At 53.1% G+C, this 21,732-nt stretch overlaps 6 protein-coding genes across 6 annotated transcripts; 4 read left to right on the top strand and 2 right to left on the bottom strand.

Moving 5' to 3' along the window:
• Positions 1-3,620: 3,620 nt before the first annotated feature.
• CONPUDRAFT_68687 (uncharacterized protein) lies at positions 3,621-5,254 on the top strand (the record flags this gene model as incomplete). The annotated part of the gene is made up of 7 exons (XM_007764455.1): positions 3,621-3,681; positions 3,721-3,782; positions 3,973-4,086; positions 4,169-4,248; positions 4,327-4,494; positions 4,544-4,668; positions 4,707-5,254. The coding sequence occupies 7 exons, from the start codon at positions 3,621-3,623 to the stop codon at positions 5,252-5,254; spliced, it is 1,158 nt and encodes a 385-aa protein (XP_007762645.1).
• A 456-nt stretch (positions 5,255-5,710) lies between these two features.
• Positions 5,711-8,361, top strand: CONPUDRAFT_78596 (uncharacterized protein). The gene is made up of 4 exons (XM_007764548.1): positions 5,711-5,959; positions 6,023-6,563; positions 6,615-7,380; positions 7,435-8,361. The coding sequence occupies exons 1-4, from the start codon at positions 5,749-5,751 to the stop codon at positions 7,891-7,893; spliced, it is 1,977 nt and encodes a 658-aa protein (XP_007762738.1). The 5' UTR covers positions 5,711-5,748; the 3' UTR covers positions 7,894-8,361.
• A 3,835-nt stretch (positions 8,362-12,196) lies between these two features.
• CONPUDRAFT_44133 (uncharacterized protein) lies at positions 12,197-12,777 on the top strand (the record flags this gene model as incomplete). Its single annotated transcript, XM_007764235.1, has 3 exons — positions 12,197-12,371; positions 12,441-12,515; positions 12,581-12,777. Coding segments are annotated over 3 exons (447 nt in total), but the record flags the coding sequence as incomplete, so codon positions are not given.
• Positions 12,778-13,077: 300 nt separating this feature from the next.
• CONPUDRAFT_45846 (uncharacterized protein) lies at positions 13,078-16,551 on the top strand (the record flags this gene model as incomplete). The annotated part of the gene is given in 16 exon segments (XM_007764357.1): positions 13,078-13,141; positions 13,195-13,232; positions 13,293-13,466; positions 13,519-13,540; positions 13,612-13,715; positions 13,770-13,854; positions 13,930-14,014; positions 14,102-14,261; positions 14,434-14,707; positions 14,878-15,115; positions 15,176-15,216; positions 15,280-15,440; positions 15,508-15,604; positions 15,621-15,667; positions 15,793-15,987; positions 16,066-16,551. Coding segments are annotated over 16 exon segments (2,271 nt in total), but the record flags the coding sequence as incomplete, so codon positions are not given.
• A 750-nt stretch (positions 16,552-17,301) lies between these two features.
• On the bottom strand, positions 17,302-19,493 carry CONPUDRAFT_133672 (WD40 repeat-like protein). The gene is made up of 4 exons (XM_007764824.1): positions 18,999-19,493; positions 18,338-18,943; positions 17,564-18,283; positions 17,302-17,493 (listed from the first exon to the last, which is right to left on the bottom strand). The coding sequence occupies exons 1-4, from the start codon at positions 19,299-19,301 to the stop codon at positions 17,329-17,331; spliced, it is 1,794 nt and encodes a 597-aa protein (XP_007763014.1). The 5' UTR covers positions 19,302-19,493; the 3' UTR covers positions 17,302-17,328.
• Positions 19,494-19,750: 257 nt separating this feature from the next.
• CONPUDRAFT_24761 (P-loop containing nucleoside triphosphate hydrolase protein) lies at positions 19,751-20,323 on the bottom strand (the record flags this gene model as incomplete). Its single annotated transcript, XM_007764175.1, has 1 exon — positions 19,751-20,323. A coding segment is annotated over one exon (573 nt), but the record flags the coding sequence as incomplete, so codon positions are not given.
• Positions 20,324-21,732: the final 1,409 nt, after the last annotated feature.

Below are 21,732 nucleotides of genomic sequence, written 5' to 3'. Positions count from 1 at the left end.
CGCGCTTGTATAATGCAGCGACACCCGCTCATTTTATTTAGCCAAATCATGGAAAATTATACTGGAATTGTTGTCTCCTAGGTGCTGTTCAATATTGTCTGTGACGCTACCGTTTTCGTGTTCTCTCTGTGCTAAAGACTGAGGCTGGGATGTAGTGCATTCACGCGAAATTGCACAACATCCCACCGAGTTCCACTTCCTCTGTTATTATTGCTCCTCAGGTTTCGGTTGCCTCGCTTTTGCCCTGGACTGAGACATAAGTGCGTGATTTAACTCTCTTACTTCAAGACGTTAAATTCCGCTCATACCTCGAACATCCTGACACAGTGCGACGCCGGATTTTGTATCCATCGACGAAAAAATATGTGGATGTGCGGCCAAGGATTTTTCTTCCGACACGCATCACACAAGTCATTAAATTTGTCAGTCTGGGCTGGTCTTTTAGTCAGGGATACCATCGACTTAGTACGTTCCAAATCAACCCTTGCGTCAGTCTTTCCTTTCTTCTTCGTGACATGCTTAGGCTATTGGCGAGTGAATTGTCGGTTGCGGTGCACTCAGTGTGAGAAGTTAGGAGCAACCGTTGTGCGTTGCCGGGTCTAGAACCAGGAAGTAACGCTGACACAACCGTGACTCGACCAGAGTGGATCGAAATGCAATGAGCACACCATCAACATCCCAGCCTCGAGGCGCCGGTTGGATAAACTGTGACCCTCTCTTTACGTGGCGTTGGCGAATTGTTCTTCTATGTCAGACCACCCCATTTTTTCCGCGTCACATACCCCAAGCTGTTGTACGTCTGCAAGGTTTCCCAAGACCACCTTGTTGCATATGAGATGGTTGTATAGCTGGAGGAGTAAGCGACGGACTCGGAAGTTCCACTAAGGAACTTGTCACTTTCTTTACCCTCGTTCCTGCATCGATGTAGTTGCCCAAAGCCTCAGTGCGTTCATCGGTCCCTACCGAGTCCGCTCAAAGACCGCGCCAACTGGCCATCAGCAGCACTTATGGTCCGTGCATGTTGAAGTTGATACTACTCACACACTCACGCTCGTTTGCTCTGCTTGACTGCGCGATTAAAAAAAGGATACGCTGTAAAGTTTCTGTCCCCTGAATGTAATCTCATGAACTCTCGACCGAGTAAGCCAGTCGCATTTAGATCTCCGAGTGAACCAACGGTACCCAGGACATCCAGGGCAAATATTTGTGAACAAGCGAAGGCATCTCCTGCTCCAACCTTTCTCCGAGAAGCTATGAACGCGTGGACCTGGTCTGGAATCTTAACTGCACGCGTCTATTTCAGACATTCAATATAAAGTTCTACCCTCTTTAGTATTGATCGATCCCGCAGCGTTGGACAACCTGCTTGAACCCAGGCGGACTGAGGTATGTACTGTGGCAGACCCACATGTAAATGGGAGACTCATCAGTCCATCTGCGAAAACAATCTCGCGGGTGGGCCCTGCTGGATACGCTAGGTTAGAGCCGGAGATAGATCCTCATAAGGGCAAGCGTATGCGAAACTTTGACTTGGTCGTTACGATATTGTATGCGATGCACCGAACCAATGGAAGCTGAGACATAAACTGACAGAAAGAGCGAAGAGGTAATCGGGACTCCTGGTCATCCACGAGTGCCCAGAACAAGCCAGAACAGCGGCCGGGATGCCATCGATAAGTAGTCTATTTTACTCATAGCTTCGACGTGTGCTCCAGAGCCTAGTTCCTAGAGACTGATGCCGATGCCGTTTACATTCACAAGAGGATCGTGGTATGCGAACGTCTAAACCTGCGTCCTGGAACCTAGCAAGTACTGGCGGCTCTACTTAGATGAGTAGGTCATAAGGCAGTTGAACCATACCAAGCCCTGGGATCAGTTCCGTCTCCGAGCCACTGCCCGTCCGATCCATTCACGCAGATTCACAGTGGATCGGCTCCCCGTCCTGCCGCGCCCAAGCCTGGCCGACCTTTGTTCAGCACAACGCCCAAAATTCGTACGACCTCGACTAGATTCGAACATAGGTTTACATTTGAAGCTAAAAATGCTCTGATGCGTGATGACGTTTCCGGGGTGCATCTCGGTCCCAATGCATGGTGCATCCTTGCCCTTAAGCTTGTCAGTCAATGCGCAAGTAGGAAACGCTCTGCAACGCTACGCCACTTGACGGCCTGGCAGGCTGAGAAGAAGCCTCACTTAAGGTCATCGCAGCTGATTGCGAATAAGGTGGGTTTGATTTGTTCAATATTATGTATTGACCTGCGAAGGCACAATTAACCTGTCAGGCAGCTTGTCATGTCAGACTCACGTCAAGCCGGAGCTGCGCCCCGCCGGTCCGCGGGGCTATCGTGACACGTCGGCGGATGTGACGCATCTACCGAGCCGATGAGGTCACTAGCTACGCTCGTGGAGACTAGAAGATGGTTCGGAACGACGAAGAACCTGATCCGCTCGATCTGCCAGCCTCTTCGAGCAAAACGCCTTCGCATTTACTTTGTCAAGTGTGCCAAGATTGTTAGTTGCGAGTTGCAGAGTAACGAATGGAAATGGGGCGTAAACTGGCATAATGACCGCTTCATTTGTGCAGGGCCGACACACGTTCAGTTGTTCCTTGCGTTCCTTGTGACGAGGCTTGTCCTATTCAATCTTGAAAGCCAGTGTAAGCACCTAGCCTCGTCTAGTTCAGTCTGTTTTTAGTGACATAGGTCCGCCGTCCCTTGCTCTCTGGTATTTGACCCGACGGATCGATGGTCGTGCCAGGCCGTCACTGCGGCTTCACATCCAGCTGACAACCATGTCGGAGGACCAACTGCAAGAACGACAAGATGTTTTAGTCGCATATAGAAAGCGAATACCACCCTCGTTGCCTCGTCAGCGTAGGTCGGAAAGATGAAACTGTCATTTATGACCGATTAACACTGTAGGGGATCAAGAGCTCGTGAGCATATGACGAGCGGGAGCAAAACACTCAGCGCTAATGCCGCCGCGGCCCGCCCGCACGACGGAGAAAGTTCAACGCAGTGTCATAAGGAGTGGTGTGTGTTACCTTGTGCTCTCGGGGCGCGATGACTGTATCCGCCAGCAGGATCTGTGTTGGACTTCCTCAGACGACTGGCTCTTTCTGGAAAATATATCATGCCGCGTCGGCACCAAATATCGGCAAGACATAGAATGGTGCACCTCCTCAGAGAATTGCGACGTTTACACCCTCCTAGAAGCAGCGCCCCCCTAAGCATTCCCTTCCATACAGCGCACTGAATAAGAACTTAGTAACGCATATATCAAACTTCTTCATTAGACAACGCAGGGATAAAGCAAACAGGCAAAGACCCGTCGGAGTCGCGCATTCTGATAGGCCCGTAGACCCGCGATGCCGATATCTTCTCTTCACATCGAATCTGCCCAAGTCAAACTGCTTTCTTTGACATCTTCGGCTGCATCGCACTAAATTGTAATGCATTGAGCAGGTATTCCGGTCGGCTGTACATACGGCAGCTGGCAAGGATTTGAAGGCGTTGGAGTGTGATTGTCCGAGAATTTCAGGTTCGCTGTTCGAGTCGCAGCTCCGAGAAAACCGCGCGTGAGGCAAACCGAACTGCACACGGCCCGCGTTAGTGCCGGCTATGACTTCACCGAAGACGTGGTCCAGGTTCACGAGCACACGTTCGCACCGAATGCGTGACGGTGAGTAATAGTGATGTTATTGCAGGGGCGTCTGTGAAGGCACCACGCTCAGGAAGACAGAGCCCGTAAAAGGCAGCGCCCTTGCTGAACGTAACGCGCAGGTAAGTAAATTGCAACGAATTCAGCCGCAGCGCAACAAGCTCATCAGCTGTCAACCAGTCAAGCATTGATGCAGATGTACTTATGATTACTTACTTTGGCTTACAGCAGCTTAGTGCAGCGCCGGTTGGAGGGTGCATATCATTTGGCCCTTGATGACACCCATGGACCTTGTTGCTGCGTGGGGCTCAGCCCGTCGTGGATTGCGCGAAAGCGAATAAGCTGGCACGGAGATCTCCCAGAGATGCGGGTGTTCGTGGAATCTCCGAGCAGTGGGCTGCCATATGTATCATGATCGTGGAGGATGTTCATCGAACATGACGAGGCACAGAACTTGCACACGAACCACGCATTTTTTTTTTGTCAACGATGATTGGTTTGGTGCTAGATAAGCGCCCGAAGTGGGCCACTTCTGCGATGGATAGCATTCCCGCAGCGTGATTGGACGTCGAGCGTTCCTGCAGACACGTCAAGCTCCAAAAGTCCACATAAGGGCAAAACGATCGCCGAGAATCATGAATGATCCTTTTGGCTTGAACGCTGTAGAGGCTCGGAGCATGTGGGCCGAGTGCAAACGGAAGCCACAAGGATGAGCCCGAAGCATGCATCGGTGAACGGGGCGGAGTTGCCTTTCCGGGAGGCAATTCGAGAGCCAAAAGAGGCCAAGAACTCATTTTATGACGCGCCGCCGAGAGACAGAAACTTCAAAAACGCGTCGACATTAATATTCCGATCTGAATGAAATTGGTCTCGCAATGTAAAGGGTCACCAGGGCTCGCGTCAAATGGACGGGCACTGCGAGTTTGATTGACAAAGGTCGCCGCTCCGCACAGACAGAGACAGAAGCCAGACCAGACCAACATGAAACGGGCCGACCACGCAAAAATGGTGTGCAAAACAAATTACACTTGCCGGCGTCGTGATAGGACGCAGGGATCGGGCTCAAGGTGGAAACCGTGGAAGGAGATACCATGGACGGGCGACGTTCCGGCGCATCGCTCTTCGCCCAGAGCTCTCAGCGTGTCGCATCGCAAGATGTCGGAGAGGGAAGCTGAAGCCGTGCGTGTTCTGTGCCAAAGTGCCGCCGCGCCGTATGCCCTCGGATCAGGACGAGCTGTGGACGCTCTCGGCGCTTGCTTCAATTGAGCTGCAACGCCGTTCTGGCCTGATGAGTCATAACAGGCGTGACATGTCGGGTAAATCCAGCAGGCGGCGTATTTGGAAAAGGATTGCCAAATATAGTAATTTCGGACGAAAGGGCGCAGTTAGTTGCCCAGCAACACAGGAATCTGGAGATAGAGACGCAGTGGGGACTGCCGTAGATGGGACAAATTTTAGCTTCAAGACTGTCTGGGAGAAGGGCAAAGAACTTTTCGGCGTGAAAGGAAAGGACGAAGTAAGAAGGAGCAAGCACGGGAACGATCACAAACTGACAGCACAGAGGGCTGCTAAGTGGGTAAAGGGGGTGAAATAACGTCAGGATAACCCATAGGAGGAAGGAGGATAAGGGAAAGGCTATGGAAAGTCCCTGGGGAATCCCCGATGAGCCGGAGATGCCGGTTTCAGGAGGGGGGGCTATTTGACAAAATAGAATTGGAGTAATAATTTTGACAAGGGATCGCTGGCGGAAAATTGACAAGATCGACGGAGCGCGAGCAGTAACGCCTACGAAGCGGCTCGGGGGCGCTGCAAACAGAATCTTAGCAGCAGCCCTTACAATTGCAATCCCCTGTTTCTGTTTCTAAGCGGATTCCATGCGCGTCCACGACGCATACAAATTTTGGCTCCTCTCTAGAATATCCCCAACACCTCATCCCTTTTTTATATAATATCATAATGGTCCGCCTCCTCCAAGTCTCGCCTGCCCGGACTTGACTCGCCTGCGGGTGAACTTCAAAATCATCCTAAACGTCCATGGCTCTCTACACTCCTCCCTCTCTTCCTCGAACACCGTCCTCGTCCTGCACAATGACCGCCACCCTCCCCTCGCTCTCCACCGACCTTCTCCAGTCCTGGTCAACATGGCGTCCACCCAAGCACCAGCAGCAACACCACCAACACTCAGCCCTCATCACGCCTCCAATGTCCACCACCTTGCCACGAATCGCTAATCATCACCCTCAAGTCTCGCTGCCACCAATAACCCACTTCGATCGCCAGGTTTCGGAGATGCCTCTTCGTAAGTAGCGCATATATCTCATATCCATGTCAAGGCGCGACACCCCTAACGCGTCTCATCTAGTCACTCCACCAACCACGCACGACGCGTCAAGTTGGTCAAAGTCTACGTCAGGGCCTCCTCAGAGCCAGCCAGCGTACGTCTCGCCACCAGAGACGTGCAATGACCCCCCTATGCAAGCACCACGACTCGCGGTCCCTCAGGATCCGAACGCGCCAGTAGTCGACTGGTTTGACTTTTCGCTCAAGCGGTCGGCTCACTTCATCGCAGAGAAGACTTGCGAGATGATCGTGTACCTGTGGTTCTCTAACTCGCTGCGATCCGCCGTCCACCGCGCCAAGGCCGAGCCTCAGCAGACCGCTTCGCCGCCATACTCCCCTGACCGGCAGTCCAACCCCCCTCTGCAATTCAGCGTCACGCCCCAGTTCGTCCACTTCATGCAGAAGCTCCTCGAGACGACACAGGTCAGCCAGTCGGTGATCGTCCTCGCGCTCCTCTATATTTTCCGCCTCAAGGAGAAGAATCATTTCACAGCTGGACTTCCAGGGAGCGAGTTCCGGATTGCAGTAGCGGCGTTGATGATGGCGAACAAGTTCCTTGACGAGTACGTGACTATATGCTACGTTCCGGCCTTGCGACTGACTTTGACTCTCAGTAACACGTACACGAACAAGACTTGGTCAGACGTTTCTGGCATCTCGCTCGACGAAGTCAACCGCATGGAGCGCGAGTTTCTTCTTGGGATCAGCTTTGGCCTCTACGCAAACAAGAGCGAGTACGACACTTGGATGAATTTGCTCAAGGGTCTCGTCATGGCGAAGGAGAAGGAGCATCAAGCGTGGCGTGGTGGTCCACGTCGTCATAGGAGTCACCGGCATACTGCCCCGAATACCGCTACCCCGTCAGCACGGCACTATCGCCACAGACATCAGCACCCTGCTACGTATCGTGCTCGGTCTACCTCCCCTATGCACGAATCTCCTCGGATGAGGGGCTACATGGGGGACTACGTGCCCACTCAGGCCTTCATGCCCACGGCGGTCCCCACTCCAGCCGTCGCACCGGCTCCTGCGACTGTACCAGCTTCATCGGCTTACGTGCCTGCCCCTGTTCCTGCGCCGCAGCCCGGCTCAAAGCGTTCGGCGGCAGACGCATTTTCTCCTACGTCAGCTTCTTTCTCGCAGCTACCGCCTCTGAAACGACCCACGGGCATGACGCTTCAGATCCCCGACAAGGTCCACGCCACGAGTCCCGCTTCTAACTCGCCGCTCGAGTCGCTGCAGTCGTTTGCTAAGATGTCCTTGTCCTCGTCGCCTCACACTGTCCGGTCCGCACACCCCGCACAATCTGCGCACAGCGACAACAGGCCGCAAACTCTGGTTGCCGCCTACCGTGTGGACAAGCCCTTCAACGTGCCGGAGGTAAACTTTTTCCATTGAAGTCCGGTTTAATAAATCTCACGCTACCATTTATAGAACCTGTACTATTATTCTCTTGCAGGTTCGGCCACCACCACGGACAAAGTCCACGACCAAGAGCATCGTCGCAAGGCAAAATTACGGTGCTATCAGCCCGCACCACCGCCCACGTCATATCCGCCTCCGCCACCTCACATACCCATGAACATCCAGTCCGCCTCCGTAAGCCCTCACGAGGTTCACATTAACTTTCGGCAAGCGCCATTACCCCATCTCTACGACGCGGTGTGGTCGCGTAAACTGCAGGTTCCCCCCGTTCCTGTGTACAATCACTCGCCCGTGGATGTGGACAGTTCGTTGCACCTTCCGCCCTTGCGGGATGCTTCGATGACTTCCATTCCCTCTGCCCCATTCGCCAACGCCGGTCCTCCCGGTGTGCACGGTGTTCAATACTACACGCCACCTAATCACGCATCATCGCCTCTATATCCGTATAATTGGTCGTATGGAAGATAATTTCAGAGCTGTTACGCCATGTCTTTTTAATGCCTTCTCCCTTTGTTTCCTCTTTACACGAATTGATCACCGGGTACATTATTCTATTCTATTGTACATTACCCCACGCATGATCTCTCATTGTCACTGGTCACTAGTCTGCATGCTTTCGCACTCTTTTCATACGTATCATTTCACTAGTCGTCTCCACGCCCATATCATCATAGGACAAACACATTCAGCACGCATTTGTACATTCCTGCGCATGGTTTTTTTCATCACACTTTGCTTCGCTCGGCGTTCACAACCCGAGGCCTTTTCTTCCATTCAGGCGCGCATCCGTGTCGCCGTCCGTTTTTACGATAACTTTGTTCCCGTACACGCACCTTATTAGCGCATGTTTAGATTCAGGTTTCGTTGTCTCATCATCACCAGCGCAAAGTTTCTCATACATAAATAAGCATACGATAGTACCGTAATCGCATCGCCCCTGCATCCTGATACAGCTGATTTCAATCATAAATTGTTATCAGAATTCCAATGTTCGTCGCGAGCTATTGTTGCTGTGGCACCTGCGGCCCCATCCATCCATCTTATGGCATCTTGAAGCACCGATCCGAAACGAGACGACGAGATGAGGGTTAGGCTCGTGAACAGACGCTACAATGGGCATCATGTGCACAGGAACGGGGAGCAAGTTTGCCGGTTTGTTCTGGAAGAGATTTGGAGAGCTGCGCAGCCTTTCTTAGTAGGAGGGAGCGTGGGGGCGCGAGGAGGCAGTATACTGTAACTGTTGTAGTCGGCCGCTCTGCGATAAGATGCTCACTTCCAGGAGTGACAAGTCGTTGGACCCGGACAAGGAGCCCACCGGAAGCGCTCGAGCGGGGCTTGTAGTCGCTGAGTGATAGATAATATTGAGTTTGGTCGCGGTCGGTTTTTCTCGCTCCTTCTTCTCCACCTGCTGTATCTGCCATGCGCGCTCTGATGGATATATCATGCGTGCCAGCATGTTCATGGTTCTACCGTTTTGTACGATGTGGGATGCGATGGGGGCGCGGCGTTATTACTCTTCTAGTCGGATGTGCGTGTTCACTTCATCGACTAGTGTTGCTAGCTCATCGCACGGTGACGCCGTCACCCGCGGGCCGTGGCCATGGCATGCGTCGCGGTCACCCTCTTTGAAGCAATCAGAGCCTAACGATCTTTTCTCTCCTTGACATATCTTCACACGTGTACTATGGGCTAGCGCTGTGACATTCAGCCCTTGACCCGAGATTGGTACACACTGGTTGTTGTTGATGAGCTTTTGAGTTTATCCGTTCCGAAGGGCTTGATTGTCACTCTCGTCACTACCTGTGCCCCGGTTGTGCTAGCCTAAGGGGGCGTTACTGGAATAGTCCCTGTCCTTACAATTGTAGTAACATGAACCTGGACCCCTGTAGCTGGGTTAGGTGTTGTTAGGAGCCGGAAGGGCAGTACTATGCGTGCCACTGGCACGTGTGCCTCATGTCCGTGGTCATCTCATCCTCAACAACCCCTTGCACGGTCAACAGCGATGGCTCTAGAAGCGTCGACCGGTGTCTGTCACGTCAAGTAATGGTGATTGTGGTCTGCTTCGGGATGTGTCGGGGGCTGGGCAATAATGATTTGCCGGCGCTACCTTTGCGGTGGACTGGTGCGGCCAGTTGTCCAAATTAATATTGCGCTTCATGATCTTTCCATGAGCTTCCTAAATGCATCTACATCTGTATCAGCATCAGGGCTAGGTCATACATGCATCATAGATATATCATAGCTTGGGACGGAGGCACTTGCTGAAAAATGAAGCACCTGATTAATTTTCGAGTAAAATACTTGCAATCGCAACACAATACAATAGCATGGATTGAGTATCATGAAGTTCTTGTTCCTGTCGAGATGAAGATGATCGGTCAGAACGAGGCCTGAGCGGGTGGCGCGCTGTGCTCACTGGCATAAGCACGTTTGGGGGCGAGACCGTACCCACCGACATATTAATCAAAGAGATGCAATCACGCGTTACTTACCGCAAGTGCAATACTTGCATCAAGACTGTGATATCAAGTTGGCCTCTCGGCAGGCGGAACAGGTTTCTACGCAGCCCTACTAGGGCGCCTCTTTTGCCATAGCTAGTTATTTGCTTTGTCGACAGGGCGCATGGAGACCGCTGGACACTCGGAGAAAGTATTCTGGAAGCTAGAGTGGGTCTGAAGATCTGGCTGGTCGTTGATGTCGAGATTGCCCGCCCGGTGGCCCATTTTGGTACTTACCTTTCTTGAAGCTGGCGGCTAGGTTCCGACGAGCTCGCGAGCCGCGAGGATGTCGGCGCCGCTCACCATACGCGTGCTGCGGATTATGCGGATGACATCGGAGAGTCTCAGTGATCATCACAAGCTGGCGACTTAGCTTGCGGTAGAGCACCTCCAAAGTATAGGAGCAGCGTGGTTACGTGGTCCATCGCGGGTACACTCGGTGGTGGTACTCGTGATTTTACTGTTGATATGTTTGAGAATGAAACAGAGAGAATAGAACTTTCATAGAGATCTCGTCGCAACTCCGGCCTGGGCAAGATTCACATCTGTGTAGCGGCCCCGATGGCGTCGCTTCAGGAGGCGCGCGAACATAATGGCCAAGAAAGACGAGGTTTGAGCCAACCGCAGGACGTCGAAGGAACAAGGAAAGATCTTGTTCGATGTAAGCTGGTGTCGAGACCGGCATATTGGAGATGATCGCGGCCTCGTTCGCGGGATGTGCGGTAGCATGATCCAGCGCGGTCATGGCATAACTTTTCCAAGTCCATCTTTCGCACCGTCTCGCCAAAAAGGTCAATTATATTCTGATAAGTACAACATCTGAGGCGAGAATTCATCAAACGTGCTGGCACATGTGTAGCAATTAGACGCGTTTGTATTGCTAGCTTATCGGAGTTACAGGGTTATTGGCCACATTGTGCGGTAGCAGGGTGGTGAACGCGAGCAACAGGGGTTAGCAGTGGCGTGGCGAAAGCTTCTGCCCACAGATCGACCTACCAGCCGTAGGCAGCCTAGACGGGGAATTTGCCTGTCCAGCGTGACGAAAAGCCTGAAAGGCCCCTGGCAGACAGCGCCCTAACGTCCTGGCAAATTCTAGCTCATGACTACTTTGGGAGAGCTTCGGCGGAGGTGCGTCGGGCCCTTTCCATACGAATACGAGAGAGGTCGGAAGAGGTGAACGCCTGCGTGAAGTAATAACCCGAGAGTACGCCGGTCACTGGTGATACCGATCCAAAAGTTTCATATGAGTACGACAAGCAGGATCATGAGCACACGGAACGGGTAGACGCACGAACTCCACAGAATAGGGACTTGTTGCGGCCAAAGCCCAGAAGCTTGGAACCTATGATGGCTACAAAGCGGTGCCGCAAGGTGGAGACGACGGCGACGAACAATGAGGGAAATCCAAGGTCCGTGTTGCAGATGCAGGTGCCGCGATCATGAAAATTTTCGTGCAGCGCAAATTTGACAGGCGGCGAACGGACGGGGCATCGATGGAAGTGAATCAATGGACGTCCCAGCAGGATGGAGCAGTAATCGGTGCGGTGCGGTGCAAGTTGTATCAGGTCCCATGACGCGCGGAGGTGGATATTGCAATTCGGCACGTCAGTAATTTTCGTTTTGTGAGCAGGCACGCGCTCGCGTCAGCGACGAAAAAGAAATGGACTCGCCTCCTGAGAGACCTGAAGTGAGGCCGGCGAACACGCCATCGCGCCGACCCGCCTAGGAGAACAAGAGCGTGCGGAGACGAAAAAGTCAGACCTATGCCAGAACGGAGAATTCGAGGGTGTGTGCAGACTTTGATGGCTTCCGTTTCGAGGTCGGATGCGAGAGGTGCCTGTACATTTCTTGTTTCGTCCATCGCAGTGGGAGAGAATGAGATGTATGTTGCCGGTTGAGATGACGGAACGCGTCAAGAGAGAGTTTTCTGGAAAATTCGTTTGCATCATCATTATGTATACTTATTTTCCCATGCTCCAAAATAATCGTGGAGTATTACGAGATAACTTAGACGCGCACTGTCACTGTCACGACTGTGTGACGGGTCGCGTCTGCATCCTCCCACTCCTCGCGCCGTTGTTCCAGTGCGGGCGGCGCTGTCCCATCTCACCGAAAGAGTGTCCATCATTGTCATCTGTAACACGCACAATGCCCGCAACAAAGTCGGGCGGCGTTCCCACCAAGCTCCAGAATCTATTTGACAACATCAAGGGTAATCATATCGAGCGAACGTTTCATCCAAACCATGTTGGGCTCACTGCCGCGCCCCTGTATCTCCACTAGACGTCCTCATCAAGACGAAACCCAAGTTACAGAGCTCCACTACCCGAGACGCCCAAACAGTCAATGACCTTCATCACGTCGCGTCCCTTGCCCAAGCGTTCTCGGAACTGCGGCCCAAGGGCAACACAGACTGTACGAGCCTGGCGGATGCACTGGATCAAGAAGGTGCCACCGGATTGATAACACCACGAACAGCCTCGCATGCTTCCCATACTAACCAATCCTATGTATTAGGTGTCAGTCTTTGGAATATGTCTGGGATGTTCCGGCAGGGCTGGTCTTCTGAGAGCGAGACGGTCGTCGCCGCATGTGCGCCTCCTCATTTCTCCGTGCTGATTTGGACTGGCGTTCAATTGTATTCGTGTATGCAAAAGTGAGGTTTGCGGGCTTCCGCCTCATGGAGGCAGGGCTGGAGACGGCACCCGGCACTGAAGGTTTGTCCAATGACGCTGCCTTCGCGCTTCTGCACGCGGATAACCGGTTCTTAGGGCTTGCTCACATTCTGCAGATAGCGAGTAAGACAGGGGCAACGCTCTCAGGTGGGGCCCACCGCACGTGCTTCTTTCCGTGAATTCTTTTGGCTCACCGCGGAGGTCTGCGACAATGCAGAGACCGGCAACCACGCAGTAGCGAGCGCCGTGCTCAGCAGCGCCGCCAAGGTTGATCTTTTTTCCTTACTGCGGAGTTTGTGTTATCACTCAACCTTGTGAAGTATGAGGAGACCCTCAGAAGTCTTGGTGGCGACTCTCAGGGAAGTCATCAACAGACTAAGGCGCGTGCTATCACGGTCTACTACTCCAGCCGTATGGAAGCAGTGAGCATCTAGTCTATTTTCTCCGTGAGACATTCATTCTACGTGTTCCGTTCCGCGCTCGACAAGGCATGGAGAGAAAGGAACGATGGTCTGGCAACATTCATGTCCGAGAAAATAGTTGGTGCGTTCTCCGCAAGGTCACCGTACTGATCCCATCTGAAAATGGTCCTATAGACAATGCAAACTACCTCGCCTTCCTACCTCCACGCGATGTAAGGACGCATATATTGAGTTTAGCGTTTGAATTCCGCATGTCTGATCTCGGGTCTTAGCGAGAACTATTGGCGTCAAAGCTGCTCGATATTGGAAAAGCCATTTTGCGCGCTGCTAATCAAGGTGCGAAGTCGGGTCTAGAGGGACCCGTAAACGCGATCCGGTGGCTCCAACGGGCGTTCTCTGTCATTGAGCCCCTTGATGCCACAACACATGGCCTAGCTGAGTTGAAGGTAAGATCATTCTCAGCCAGCATTGATTCTGAACGCCCAGGTACCTCGCTAGCGATCTATTCTCAGGAGCCTGGGTAAGACCCCGTTTCAAGTTTTACGTTTACTAAAACTGTCTCGGACTCATCCGTTATTATTCCTTCCATAGCGCGTGGCTACTTCCTGTCGTCTTCAGAAGACCCGGAAAATTTAAGCCGTGCAGAAGTAGTGATTCAGGAGCTGATCGACAACGTTGACGGATCGGTCGACCAGGTAATGACATCATCCGTGCCCAGATAAGGGCCCGTGTGCTGACTACCGGCTCAGGGGAGTTCTGAATATCAGCAGCTTCGTTGGATGAGATTGGCAGTCGTGAAACGACGTAAAGCTGGAGACTCCGCGATTCTCGAAGGTCCGTCCTGCGCAGCTCAGCCTTTCTCGGCTTAAGACAATTTATTATGCCTAATCTCGTCGTTCGCTTTCTTAGCATTAAACTCCATCATCGACTACACGTCGTTTTCCGAAGCAAACCTTGCAGAGTTTGTGCAGCTTACGTTTTTACATAACCTGCTGTGAGCTTATCGCATTCCGGCAGCTTTCTTCAGGAATTACGGACCCTTTCACAGCAACAGTAAGTGCTGTGCTCTGTGTGTTCTGAGTTTAGTCTCACGCAGGCACGTCAGCGCCGTTGTTACAGCAGCCACTCAACGCTGCCTTAATCGAGTGTTAGAACAACCTGAGAACGATGCATCTGTTGACAAACTTCTCTTATCGCTCATCTTTCACACTTCCAAGGACGATGATCACGCAAGGGCAATGGTGACCCTGGACTCGTCACTCGCAGGTTTACACTCCGCACTGCTTGCGTCTCCTGTATGTTTCTCACTGATTCTTCGTTCAGATATATCGGGCTCGGAATTTGAACTGTCCAAGGGAGCCGCCACCGCATGCCTTACAGTCCGTCCAAGTATTGCGACGGCGCTTTCTCGAGTTACTAATTCAGATTAATATGCAGCTATTGTGGCAATATGGAAACCGCCATTATCAGAGCGCGGGGTGGGACGCCGCCGCTGGTTGGTACATGTGCGGCGCACATGCCGCGTTCAAGTGCCTAGGGCCGGTCAGCGACGCGAAGTGCTTCCGCAAGGCGGCCTTGTGCTACGTCCATAAGAAGGAATATGCACGTGCGGCGTCCGTGATTCGGAAGTGTTCAAGTAGTCAGGCGACCACTCAATACGTGGTATTCTTGATCGCGGTGCACCAAGGTTTCGTCCAATTATGCTATCGCTATATAATTAATGATAAACTTGGCTCACGGTAATTGGTTGCCTTGGCGTTCATCTAGGTCTTGAAGACGAAGGTCAATACAACTTTACGAACTCGCCCATTCGCCGTTTTGCTGATAGTTTTCTATTTTTGATTTGCGTACATTCAGCGGTCCGGGCGGTACAATCGATGGTCACTGCTCCGGATTTCGACCGGAAGATGCTGCTTCTCGCGTGTCAGCTGTCACACGAGATGGATCTCAAAACGCTTTTGTTGACTGTTCTCAGAGCTCTGCTTGACACGCTGAATGCACAGACTCGGCTTGAATCTATGGCGGAGGCTATGACGCTCATACGATGCATTATACGGCTCGTTCTCAAACTCCTCGGAGAACCAGTTGCAAACAGGTGGGCGCCCAATCAGTGGATCAGAATAACGTCGATAGTGACAGAAGGGCTCGCTTTCAGGAGAGTTCTCATATCAACTTTGTTGCAATACTTCTCCAGCGGTGCGTTAACCTGCATCACCATTAGGCAAGTCTATACTACGTGGAACTGAATGGTACCCACAGCAAGGTCTCTTGTCGAAGATGCATCACCAGAAAATCGCGCATTGGTCATCAAAGATCTATCTTGGCTGTGGCGGACCGCGTACAACACGGCGATTCAGGGGTGTTCGGAGTGGGACGATGGTGAAGAGAAGTTATCAGACATGTTTGAATTGTCCGTCCAGGTATGTTTAGCACAGATACACAGTCTCCGTGCGTACTGGGATACTGATATGAAATGGTCCGCTTTAGCTCCTCGAGCTCTACATCGCACACTCGCCGGTCGGTGTGGACGCGAGCATCCATACATACCTGATTGACGCCTCATTCGCTGCGATATCCGGGAGAGGTAAGCTCGTACACAGTCATTTACCCTATTAGCTCCGTTGTTCACGCGCCAGCCACAGTTATCGTAGCCCGCCGTCAAGGCGCAGAACAAGATTCATTACCGGTAAGGACAGGGTTACCGTTTCGGAGATCCAAAATCCGCAGCCTTTCTCATTCACATCAACTTGTTATTCTTCTTTCCGTTCCTAGGCTCAACGCCTCCGCTCGCTGTCCGATGGAATCAAGGCGTGCAAGCGTAAAGTATCCGCCATCCTCGCAGAAGGCAGGATTTCTTCCGAGCAGGAGACGGAGCAAGCCCATGCCATCATTCACGTGCTCCGCGTGTTTGAGGTGGAGATATACGCCCAGTTGCACGACTGGGCTTCCTTGATGCTATCTGTAGAGGTCGGTTATGGCAGGTTATCTGCCCCCGTGTTGCGCTGATCAATGATCCAATGCCTTTCTGCTGACTGATATCCACAGGAGGCCATTCAGTTTGACGCATCTGCAGTCCTGACCTTTGAAGCTATTGCCGACATCCTGGTACGAGTCTATGCACACGTCTTCTCTAGCTTCCTTCGTCTCACCCCGCACCAATTTAGTATGGGGAGAAAGAATGTCCAGCCCATGGTGCGTCCTCTGAAACAAGCCCATTTGTTAGTATGCGCTTACACACTCACGCCCGCTTCTGCTTCTAGTGCTCTATACGGCCCTAGAGGTAGGTCATACTTCAGAACGTTCTTTCATAAAGCTGCATTAGTACATATTTTGCCTGATGTGAACAGGCTATCCTGCGCGCATGCCTTGACAGCCAACAGCTCTCCGTGGACAAGTTCTCTCGGTGGCTACGCGGCATATGCACGATCCTTCTCTCGCGGAACACGGCGGAAGACCGAGCCAAAGCAGTGGGCTACGTGGAACAGGCTATCGCGGTGCTCGAGGAACACGGTGACATGGAACACCCGGTGAATAAGGCGTATCACGTCCTTGCCTCTTGCTCAACGCGCACTGACGTTCCATATACCATGTCATGTTTCGTCTTCCCTGCTCGGGCTAATCTAGGTATATCCGATTGAGGAACGCCACTGGCTCATGACCACCGCATACAATACCGGCGTGGAGGCTTTGCAGTTTGTTTTTCCCTGAAATTGGCCTTGATCTCCGCCGCTGACCGCAATGCGCCCTGTGCGCTGACAAAACAGTGCGTCGCTGATCGATGAAGCGAGGAGGTGGTTCGAGTGCTCCGTCGTCATATGTCGCTTTGTCCCGGATGGAAGGCAAAGGGCAGACAAGGTGCGTGTGCCTGAACCCAGGGAAAGGCTGACTTCATCGTCGTCACCATCTCGGCCCAGATCTCAGAAACGTACACGGAGCTTCTCCGCCATTACTCGTCTTAGTCGTCACCCCAAATTTGCACCTGGCTCAAGGGTCTGCAGCTTCTCTCGAATATCGCCTGTGTCTGCTCTGTTTGTATCTCGTGTGGCTGGCTTTCTTGGACTTGGTCGCTTTGGGCTCCTTACCGCTTACGACTCGCAACCATAAACCTGTGTCTTGTGCCACTTGTTCCTGTGCGGCGGCTGATAATAATGTCGACTCCTCTCGCGATGTATTACAAGTGGAACTGTCCGCCATAGGGTTTCACCCTTTTGGACAATAAAACGATATCTCATCTCATCAATGTCGACTCGTGACCCGCATACTAGACGTCTGCAAATACACCGAAGTTCCATTGATCAGCGCGATAAGCTATATTTGCGAGTAATCCCTAAGTTGGTAAAGTAAGACTCGGCCGCGGTTATTCCCTACCGCCATGTACTCGTTCTCGATGGAGAAGTCGACTGCGGTGACGTGACCAAGTGGCGTACTGGACGTCGGCCAGTTTCCAAACGCCGTCAAAGACGGGAGGTGGACCTGCAAGGTAAAGGCACCGCCGTGAGCATGCGACGCGGAGATGATAAGGAAGTGAGCGCAACAAACATACCATCCGAAGCTGGTCCTTTTTTGTGCTGCTCGCCATCGCGAGCAGCTGAGCGTCGCTGTTGAAGTGCAGCGTCGAGATGTTCGTCGTGAGGTTTCCAAGCGTCTTGAGCGGCTTCGGCTTCGCGTCGCCGGAGAGCAGCACGTCGTCCATCGCGTACACGTTCACAAGGCCCGTGTTCGACCCGACCGTGAGGTAACGCCCGCGGCGGTCACCCCTCATCAGCCTGCTGCCGAACCCGCCCTCGTCCGTCCACCGCTTGACGCACCGTCGCTGGCCGACGTCCCACACGTACACGCTCGAGTCCTCGCCGAGCGCCATGAGCTCGCCGCGCCCGGCGGCGGCGGGTCCGCGGGCCCACCAGAGGGACTTGATGGCGGAGTTGGCTTTGAGGCTGCCGACGACCTGGGCGGAGCCCGAGCGCCAGTCGACGAGGTGCACGGCGCCGCGGCGGCCTGCGACGGCGAGGATGTCGCCGGTGGGGTTGAACGCGGAGGTGTCCATGCTCATATCTTGCGCATTGGCGGTTGAGGAGGTGAAGGTTGTTCCCCAGAGGCCGCGGGGCGAGCGGTGGGATGTGCCTGTCTGGAGGTCGTATGTGTAGTAGAAGGGTCGCGGGCCAGTCATGAGGATGGAGCTGCCAGAGGGGTGGAAGACGGCACTGGTGAGGGGGAGAGAAGGAATGTGGAGGGTCTGAGCGAGGGGGTTCGTCGCTCCATCAACCTGAAGAACATCCGCAATGAGTTGGCAGTAAGGATAGACAAGTGATAGACGTACATGGAAGAGCCGCAGTCGTCTATCCGCGCTCGCGACCATGAGAACGGGGACCTCAGGCGAGGGATGGAACTGCAGCGACTTGATCTCGCCCTCCGCACGCGCCGCATCATTAGCATCACGTAGCCGTTCTACTGCCAATGTGCCGGGGGACAGGGTCTTGATATTGGTACGTCCTATCGCACCTGTCGACGCCAGCAGGTCCGGCAGCATGTCTTCTTCGTCCTCCGATCCCGACTGCGATCCCCGACGCCTTTTCCCTTGCAGTTTCCGACGTGCGTTTGACGCCCATTCCGGGGTAGGGTTGATCCGCTCGAACTGTCGTCGTAGGCGGCGCTCGTACTCCCGCCCGCCAACTACATCCTCCGAAGGCGCGTCGCGGAGTTTTCGAAGGCGGTTCTTGGACGCAAGGGATACCTCGACGTTCGTATCATCAGGATCTGCCCACGCAGCAGCTTTTTTGCCCTTCCGGGAAGCTGAAAGGAAGGGAGTGGGTTGTGAGGGCGCATCTTCAGCGTCCATCGTTTCATCGTCGGCTGCCAGCTCTTCAGCATCATCAAAGACAGGGGGACGACTCGAAGACGGCGCGGAGTCGTCCAAAAAGAAGAGCTGAAAGAAAGTAGACATGAAATGGATGAGACCTTCCGAGTAGAGCGCGACGTACATCTGAGTCCAGCATGTTTTCGAGCTCTCTCCCGCCCTGTACGTCCGGCGTATCTTCCATCTCCTCCTCGTCGTCTTCATCGACTGTGATCTCCATGGTAGGACCCCCCGAAGCCGTATAAGGTACCCCGAAGAGCATGCTTTCGAGTCTTCGTTCCTCGTCATCTTTAGCAGCGTCGTTCGTTAGGTCCATCCCTAGCGGTCGAGGCTTGGTGTTTGATTGCTTAGCATCAGACGCGAGCTTTTGGCGCTTTTTAGGATTCGACTGAGACTTTGACGACTTCGAAGCTTTGGATTTGGGCATGGTAGCCTATGGACAAAGACTGTCTGAGCTCGCTAGGACGTGTTGACGAAAGATGAGATGAGGTGGCTGTGTAGATTTTCGCTCGTTCCGATGCTGACCTTGACTCTGACGCGACGCCTTTACAACTCCTGATCTCATCTCCAGTTCACAAAGTCATGTTCCACCCTTCAATTGCTTGTAATACAACCAAAACATCTACCAAGGCTAATTACTTACCTCTTTCAAAGCCGACAAATCAGCTCATATAGTAACAGAAGTATCGCCCGCAAGCTGACATTACTACCTGACCTTTGTAACTCTGAGCCTACCCCGGGCCTTCTCCTCGTTCGCTCCCCGTCGCCCAACATATTCATAAGGCTCCCGTTTTCCCCTACTCGGCTGTCGGCGTAGTCCTTATTGATGTCTCTCCAATCCTCTTCCCTCAACACCGGTGCGTTCTCAAGACACCTCTCTTTGATCAACGCTCTTACCAGGTCTCTCGATTGCGCGTACTCTTCTTCCAGCATATGCTCTCCAGACTTCAACCTTTTCCCTTTCGTCGTCGTGACGCACGCATGCCCGTCAAACTGCAGCCCGTTGCCGGCCAAATCTCCCCCGTTCTCGTCCCACCAGTTCTCCATCCGGTCCTCATTTTCCAAGCCCGTCGCGACGAGCACGATCGGGACCTGCCCGCGGAAGACGACACGCTGGAAGATATCGTAGTTGATCTTGACGATGCTCCGCAAGCGAGTCCCGCGTACGACGTACACCAACAAGTGCACACCGCCCCTTAGCTGCTGCAGCAGGTGAACGAGCTTCTCGCACGCCTCATCTGCTGTCACAGAACCCTTGGAGCCTTCGTTGAGCCCTGCGGTATCCCAGAGCACGTACTCGCGCTCGTCGATGGTGACCCGGTATGGCTCTGTCTCGAATGTACAACCGAGCGCCTGGTTGGAAACAGCCGCAGACGCGTTGTCGTCGCCGGACAGCATGTTTATAAGGGAACTTTTGCCGACGCCAGATTCACCGAAGATGATGACATTGGCTGGTGGGACGATAGCGGACGACGGTACGTTCGCGGTGTTCTGCTCGTACGGGTCTTCATGCGGGGTGGAAGCGAACGTCGCACTCGGTACAAACGGCAGGCGATGATCGATGGAAGTGGTAGATGACATGGTCTCTGCCGCCTGACCGGGGATGGTGGAGCAGAAGCGAAGAGGCTTTTGCTGAGGTTCCGCTGGCAGGGACTTGTCCGACGGCGCGAAGGAGGCAGGTATGCCTGATCGTACTTCTCCCTCGCATTGATCATGACCTGACGACACTATATCCACAGCCTTCTCGTTACGCATGGCTGCATATAGTGGCGAAACGGTAGTATCATGAAAAGCAGACGACGAGCGATCGTCGATGAAAACGGTGGATGACGCTGTATGGGTTGGGGTTGGCTGTGGTGCAGTTGGTAAGGACCTGTCGTACGGCGTGAAGGAGGTGGGTGGGCCCGTTCGTGCACCTTGACCACTTTGATATTGACCTGGCGGCGCTCCTTGCCTTGCTCTGTTGTAGCTTCTCGATGAGTGACTTGGTTCTTTGGAGGGCGAATACATTGGATGTCAGAGGCTGTCGAGACCCACGTAATGCGCCGCTGTCGCGTCTTTCTATTGGCGTGTTTTGTCTCGTCAAATCAAACTTTCCCGTCCGTACCCTGAAGGACTCACCTGAGCGTACGTCAAGCTTCTTTGGCCCGTTGCGATCCTTCGATATGCGCACATTCTTGTACTGGACGATAAGAACTTATCCCTCTGTCCTAGTCGTCATGCTGAACGTGATTGGGTAAACCAGTCTAGATCTCCGTGTCCTCGTGACAACCTTATCACCTCATGTCCCCGACGTTTAATGGCGCCTAACTCAACCGAACCTGTGCGCCGCTTCTCATAAGCGCTGTGAGCACCCTCCTAGTTGGCGTACGCGGGATCTTCGCTTCCCTCATCCGACTCGATCAGTACTTCGACGTATTCATTCTCAGAGAAATTCTTTTACTTCGGGAACTTCCCTGCTGTCAATGTTCCAGATCGATCATATATTTGACTCACAACTGCATGGGCAGCAAACTTTCCTGTGTAGCACTAGCTACTTCCAGAAAACAAACGCGGAGCGCTGGACAGCCATAATTTTAGTCTAGGGCTGTGGGCTTGTTTCCTCGTACCCGTCTTCCTGCTTCATGTTCCTCCTTCCATTCAGCACCGAAGATAGCTTCTTGAGCGCTGTGGAGCTTCCCCAACTCGTGTATCTAGGACCTACACCTGTTTGATATGTGTTGAGTTATGATTCCGCCCATTGACAACGGGCATCCATCCCTCATTCCGTAATGTGATTGAGTTTTATGAAGAGCCGACCCTTTGCTCACCGTCGTTCCTGGACCGGGGACGAACCTTGTTGAAACGAGGCTTTGTGG

Source organism: Coniophora puteana (genome assembly GCF_000271625.1).
Source record: "Coniophora puteana RWD-64-598 SS2 unplaced genomic scaffold CONPUscaffold_1, whole genome shotgun sequence".
Lineage (NCBI taxonomy): Eukaryota > Fungi > Basidiomycota > Agaricomycetes > Boletales > Coniophoraceae > Coniophora > Coniophora puteana.
Note: the sequence above shows the minus strand (reverse complement) of the source record. Positions and strands in the feature narration are given on the sequence as shown.